The 7012-nt window shown below is 36.6% G+C and overlaps 2 protein-coding genes across 2 annotated transcripts; one reads left to right on the plus strand and one right to left on the minus strand.

The window, feature by feature from the left end:
- LOC107644395 (probable plastidic glucose transporter 2) lies at positions 398-4943 on the plus strand. Its single transcript, XM_016348238.2, has 13 exons — positions 398-531; positions 888-999; positions 1099-1166; positions 1277-1409; positions 1992-2091; positions 2184-2340; positions 2371-2426; positions 3021-3174; positions 3297-3440; positions 3529-3602; positions 3798-3886; positions 4136-4250; positions 4457-4943. Exons 1-13 carry the CDS (start codon positions 441-443, stop codon positions 4637-4639), a joined length of 1476 nt encoding a protein of 491 aa, XP_016203724.2. The 5' UTR covers positions 398-440; the 3' UTR covers positions 4640-4943.
- On the minus strand, positions 5060-7012 carry LOC107644397 (cyclin-dependent kinase F-1; the record flags this gene model as incomplete). Its single annotated transcript, XM_016348240.2, is given in 2 exon segments — positions 5060-6079; positions 6695-7012. Coding segments are annotated over 2 exon segments (1089 nt in total), but the record flags the coding sequence as incomplete, so codon positions are not given.

The following is a 7012-nucleotide window of genomic DNA, read 5'->3' on the forward strand; positions in this document are numbered from 1 at the left end:
TTCTGGACAATGTTGTCTGAATCGGTAGGGTTTAAGCCTTATGAGTTACGTCTAATGAGTTCTTAAATTCCTCTCTGATGTCTGAATCTGTGTATTTTTTTGGGATTCAGATTATTGTTCACGATCTTCAGCCTGTCATTTTCTTTATAATAGAAGCATGCTAGCGGAATATGATTATTAAGATCTCAGTTAGAAAATCGTTAAACTAGACGCCCTTGCATCTAAAACTTGAATGAGAATTGTAACTTAGTTTTTCAGAGAAAGTTTACGAACTTTATTCTGTAGATTCTGAACGGTATTATTTTAGTATCTTCAATTTGTTGACTTATTTGACTGTGATTTTGTTCACAATTTCTGCCCTTGCTTAGAAGAAAAAAGATGCTCTGTGCTGAAGCTTTTTAGTTGTGCTGATTCAGGGAGCAGGAATATCAACTCTTGGCATGTGGGCGCATTATCGCGAAAATTCTTCAATGTACAAACGCACTCCTTCGAGAGAATCTACAAACATGACAGATGTGGAAGAAAACTCAAGTATCAGATCACATTGAACTTTTGATAAATTTCTTGTGCATAAATGGCTAAATGTCTTTACATTAATCAGTTCAACTTTCCTGTGGGATATAGCCTCTGATCTAAGATATTTCCTGGGGGAATTGTTTTCAAACTATTTCCATCTTTCCATTAGAATCGTTTGGAGATATAATTTTTTCAGTAGTGCTTTCATTTTCATCATGGTTCTGGTCTTTCTATGATTGATAATTTGCAATTCACTGCCACAGTGAAAATGATATTTGGAAAGATGGGTCTGGATTAACAATTTGCTACAATTTTAGATTAGTTACTTAATCATTTTGACTACTGACCAATCTCTTTTTCATGCCTGATAGGTCTTCTAGGAAATGGCTTGGAGAAAGAAACATCGAATCCTTCTTGGAAGCTCTCCTTACCGCATGTACTTGTGGGGACCCTTTCATCATTTCTATTTGGATACCATCTTGGGTTTGTGCTTTATAGTTTCTCCTTTGCATTCTTCCTTGAATTTGATTGGTAGTCCAGTTAACTTTTCAATATTGATCCTCTGTTTTTTGTTTTATCCAGAGTAGTTAATGAACCACTTGAAAGCATATCTGTGGATCTTGGCTTCAGGGGAAATACCTTGGCAGAAGGTGAAACTAAAAATTCCAATACCATGCTTAATTTGATGCATTCTTAAAAGTTTCAAATAATTTGATCTGGTTTGATTTATTTATTTATTGTTGTGTGGTTTTGAATGAAGGTCTGGTGGTGAGCATATGTCTTGGTGGTGCGTTAATTGGAAGTCTATTCAGTGGCTGGATTGCTGATGCAGTTGGGCGTCGTAGGGCTTTCCAGTTGTGTGCTTTGCCAATGATAATTGGCGCTTCGATGAGGTTATATTTCTAAAGCCAGTATATTTTTTGCAATTTGGGTGTTTATCACTCTTGCATTGGTTTGTGGTATTGTGCAAATATATCACTATCTGGAATATTTGGTTGGAGTTCACTTCACAGCATCTTTAAATGATAGATCTTCTGACAAGCAAGCTTTATGATATGGGGTTTGATGTCTGAGTCTGACCTATAATTTTGTGTAAAGTTCATGATCTTTTTAAAGTACTTTCCCTCTCAAACATGCCGAGAGATTGGAGGGCTACGCTCCATAGATAGCTTTTCTTTTGGTTCTTGCTTTTGTATGAACGATCTCTTATACTCCACTTCTTTGTATTATTCTTCTCTCTGTCTATTCTCCTTTTATCCAAAAGATAATTCTCTTCATCTTTAATATCCTAGGTTTCAATGCATCTTTTTAGGCTATTTTTATTTTCTCTTTTCTGTTTTCCAGGGTTGCTTTTTCTGAAACATCTGACCCCACTCTGATTTAAATTTAGTCAAGTAGCAGATTCCCTTTATGTTCTCAAATGTGAATCCTTATGGCTAGTTCTCAGTGAAAATTTCCGTGTTTTCAATTTTCAGTGCAGCAACAAACAACTTGTTTGGTATGCTTGTAGGACGGTTATTTGTTGGGACTGGCCTGGGTCTGGGCCCTCCTGCTGTTGCTCTGTATGTGACGGAGGTATGAATATGGACATGGTTGCATCTGCCTAATTGAGTAGGCTGAAAATTTACTTGATTATTCGTGAGATCATAATATTTGGTGGATGGTAGGTTTCTCCTGCTTTTGTACGGGGTACATATGGAGCCTTAATCCAGATTGCAACTTGCCTTGGTATATTGGGAGCTTTATTGATCGGAATCCCTGTCAAAGAAATCTCTGGATGGTATGATTTAAATTTGAAATCATGTTATATACTTATTACTAGTCATACGCGATGTTAAATAGACCCTTTTTTGNGCATACTGGCTCTGGGAATGGTCTTCTGTGCAGAGAGTCCACATTGGTTATACAAGGTTGGCAGCTAATATTAGATGAAATTTTCTTTGTTATCATCGTTTTATTGTAACTTATTGCTGAATCCCATGAAATATGTAATGTTGATAATAAATTGTGTAAGAGTTCCTCTTATGTTGCCTTTGAATGTATGCTTGATATGAAGCTTTTCTTTTTTTTTTTTTTTGGGTCAATAAGTGAAAGCTTAAATATGCCTTGTTATGTTGCTGTTGTATCTGTTTACTCTCTCATTGTAGTGTTGGTTTAAGTTTGTCGGTAAAAACGTTGAAGAATATATATGTCCTAGGGTTCGTAGTTCTCGAAAGCTTCTCTCCACTTATTTGCTTGTTCTCATTGTTCTATTTAAAAGCTGACTTTTATGGGCGTGAATAGAACATTATCCATAACAGCATCTCTTTTAGCCTTGTCAATGTCAGGTATAAATAAAATAGTATTGATCTTCACTGGTCAGTGAGACAGAAGATCATTCATTACCTAGTGTTTGTAGCTTTTGAATGTTCCTTTTTGCTTCTCTTCATTGCATTTCATTCCTGTATCTCTCTGGTTTCCATACTTCACATAACACCTGGTGGTTTCTCTCTATGATGATGTAGCAAGGAAGAATTGCTGAAGCAGAAGCCACATTTGAGAGGCTTCTGGGTGCTTCAGAAGCAAAATTTGCTATGTCAGAATTATCTAAGGTAGATAGAGGAGATGACACTGATACTGTGAAGCTCTCAGAATTGGTACGGGGTCGTCATTTTAAAGGTATACCATTCCCTGGTTTATCTCGGGTTTATAGCAGCTAGTGCACTTGGCATTGTTGTTATCTTATCACCAGTTTCTTTAGCTTCCAAAAAGTTAATTTTATTCACGAGCTCGTTTTGCAGTTGTTTTTATTGGGTCAACCCTATTTGCTTTACAACAGCTATCTGGTATAAACGCTGTGTTTTATTTCTCTTCAACTGTTTTTAAAAGCGCCGGAGTGCCGTCAGATATTGCAAATGGCTGCATAGGAATTGCTAATCTGTTAGGTATGGTATTCTCTTGGTTATGATGTTAATGATTATAGTCGGTGTGTTATTTATTCTCAAAGTGCTGATTTTTTCTGTCTTTCCTCAGGATCTATCATTTCAATGGTTTTGATGGATAAGCTAGGAAGGAAAGTTCTACTTTTCTGGAGTTTCTTCAGCATGGTAACTTACTGAGTGCATGTTTTAACCCATCATAATGTTTCTTTAATATCCCATTCATAATCCATCATATAATATTATGGCTGAATTGGTTCTTGTGGCAATGAAGACAGGGAATGGCATTTATTGTGTCATACCTTCATCAGTTTTGATTGTTTTGAATAAGATAAATCAAGTTGTTTATTATATTTCGCACAGGCTATATCGATGATGCTTCAAGCCATAGGAGCAAGTTCAATCGTGTCAAACCCAGGAGCTTTGTATTTATCTGTTGGTGGCATGTTACTGTGAGTATCCAATTTCCCTTTATTATTTTTTTACAGCAATATGGATCCTGAAAGATGCATTTATCATGCCAAGGGTAAATGATGAATCCATTTTTCTTAAAAGAACATGCATTTTCTTAGCAATAGAGAAGTTGCTGCTACTTGTGATTTTATGGCCTATTTCATAAGAGAATACTGAGCATTGCTGATTCATACCAGTGCCTACCCAAAATGAGAAGATTCGTCTTAAGTTATACTTCTATTATGCAGATTTGTCTTCACATTTGCTCTTGGGGCTGGCCCAGTTCCAAGTCTTCTCTTACCAGAAATCTTTCCAAGTCGAATCAGAGCCAAAGCCATGGCTATCTGTATGTCAGTGCATTGGGTAATTTTCTTCAACTTTATTGATTTATAGTGCCTGCTTTGATTGCCCTACTATATACAACAGTATCTGTTAAATTGGCTTTAGTCTTAAGTCGGGATGAATCAAGTAAATGAAGCCTGTTAGAATTGTTGTCCACTGAATTATGTACCATTATCAATAGTGGCCATTTTCTTTCTTTTCTTTAACCCGATTTGTGTTTTGCGCAGGTCATAAATTTCTTTGTTGGACTACTGTTCTTGCGGTTGCTTGAGAAACTTGGTGCACAGCTGCTTTACTCCATCTTTGCCACCTTCTGCGTGATGGCAGTAATTTTTGTTAAAAGGAATGTGATTGAAACCAAAGGGAAGTCACTTCATGAAATTGAGATTGCACTTCTTCCACAGGACTAGATCTTACAAAGATCCATTCATTGCTGTAATTTTGTTTAGTTTTGAGCTGTCATAGTTTCAGCTGAAAGCAGGAATTGTGCGTTGTTGTAATGTAATATTGAAAACCAAGAGAGCCTTTATTAGTGTATTATTACCGTAGCAAGTTTTAATTTCTTAGTAGGGGTTCTCTTTTTACGGCTTACAAATAATTATTATTCAGTATTCTGTTTGGAGCTGTGGGATCTGTATTCTAGATCGGTAGATCCATGTGTATAGAAATCCATTCACCACAAAAATACAAAACAATCTAATCTTTTTCCATCCATTTTCGATTACTTGTGCAGATATGTTGGAAATGAATAACCTACGCACGTTAACCAACATAATACAAGAATCTCTTATCTCGTTTGGCCAATTTCTGTATCAAGGAGGATACCACCATTGTGATAACATTACTTCTCAATTATTAATCATATGTCCACAATACATGCCAATATCTGTCATTTTTTTAAAGGGAAAAATAATGCATGACCCGGAAAAAATTCTAACAGCATTTACAGGTGTCGTTCAGCAAAATACAAAATAGTAAAATACCAATTCAAAGTCACGAATAACAATGGCGCATCCAAGGAATATGGTCCACCTTGAATTCATTTTCATATACAAATACCTTATTTTAAAAAATAATATTCAAGGCTCTTCACTAAAGAACTTATCGTGAAGCATCTCCATTGTTGTGGCCCTCCTAGCTGGATCATAACAAACAAGTTTCTTTATCATAGACACTTGATCCTTTCCGCAATTCTTCATGCACTCTTCAAAATCAATAGGCCTCTCCACATTACCAAACGACGTTGTTGCATGATCAGGAAGCTTAGAACAACCAGGCCAAGATTCTCCATCAATGTTTCCCAAAACACTAACGATCCTACTCAATTGATCTACATCAGATGTTCCAGGAAATAAAGGCTTCAACGTTAGCAATTCCGCAAATATACACCCTAAAGACCATAGATCAACCTCTAGACCATAATCTGTGGATCCATATAGCAATTCAGGAGCCTTATACCACCGAGTTCCAACACGTGGTGTGAGGCAACAGTCGAGTTCATTCCTCCTTTCTTCCTCCTCCGCTGCTTCAAATGTCAACGAAGCCTTCCAGAGATCATCATCGCCATCATCAGTGTTACTTGTTGTGCAAGTTGCAAGACAAGAGGTGTTTCCATCTTGGATGTTTGGGTCCTTATCAGTGTCATATATGGTATTCTTGGATTTCATTTCTTCTAGAACTCTGAAATACTCTTCATGATTTATGGTCCCTTGATCATGAGGAAAAGCCTCTGATGAAGAAGGATGTTCAATTGATGAGCTCTCCGGAACTGAAGAAGCATAATCATGCTCATATGGTGGTGGTGGGTTCTCCTCTGTAGAGTCAAATCCAGGCTCCATAATTATCCTTGCCTGAAAATATGAACCCAAATTACAACAATCAACAAAAGAAAAAAAAACGCAAAATTATCTCAAAAGACATCAATCATCAGTATCTGAGCAACAATCCTCACTGCCATGGTTGGTTTTACTTTCATTTCCTATGTCCAAATTAATTTAAAACAATAACCTAAAAAATATGAAAAAAAAAAAACTTGTAGCTACAAAAGTATCTATAATTGCAACCTTCGGTGGAAAAGAAACTAGACTATAAAAAAAAGAAGCCATAATTGACCTAGATCACTGTTAACCAAACCAACCTCTATCTAGTTCACAGATCCCCACAATGAAACATCTAAATCTTAAACTAAAGTAAATAATCACGTAACTATCAAGTAACTCCAACATAGTTACAAAAGGCAAAGATATATATTTTTTATTTTGAAAAAAAAAAAAATTAGGCTAAACTATGACATAGATGAAATTTTACTTACTTCAACTAATCAGCCCAATTCACAGATCAACTGATAAACCTCTTCCATTTTTATTTTTTAATTTTTTCTTCACAAAACCAAAAATCCATTTTTTTTCTTTTTTCACAGACCCAATAAAAATATCAAAATTTCACAAATTTTTTTCCTTGTAAACCTGTCCGAAATGGGCCAATTTGAGCACTCCATGATCTGAAACCAAGAAATTGGAAGGCTTCAAGTCTCTATGGACGATCATGTTCCTATGGCAAGCATCCACACCACTAAGCACCTGCATCATCCACCTCTTCACCTCACCGACATCAAAACCACGGCCACCACCACCAGCAGCAGCTTCCGCGATTACAGCAGCGAGGTCTGTCCTGAAAAACTCGAGCACGATCACGGCGTGTTCATCATCGTCGTTCCAGAAGAACTCGTGCATGACGACGACGTTTTGAGAGCCCTGAAGGACTCTTAGAGCTTCGATTTCCCT

The sequence above is a fragment of the Arachis ipaensis genome, chromosome B05, assembly GCF_000816755.2.
Source record: "Arachis ipaensis cultivar K30076 chromosome B05, Araip1.1, whole genome shotgun sequence".
NCBI lineage: Eukaryota > Viridiplantae > Streptophyta > Magnoliopsida > Fabales > Fabaceae > Arachis > Arachis ipaensis.

Excerpts from the sequence above, each read along its gene's own strand:
- LOC107644395 (XM_016348238.2), top strand. The coding sequence starts at position 441 with ATGTGGGCGCATTATCGCGAAAATTCTTCAATGTACAAACGCACTCCT. Across the intron at positions 3,441-3,528 it reads AGGAATTGCTAATCTGTTAG|GATCTATCATTTCAATGGTT; the intron begins GTATGGTATTCT and ends GTCTTTCCTCAG. Across the intron at positions 3,603-3,797 it reads TCTGGAGTTTCTTCAGCATG|GCTATATCGATGATGCTTCA; the intron begins GTAACTTACTGA and ends TATTTCGCACAG.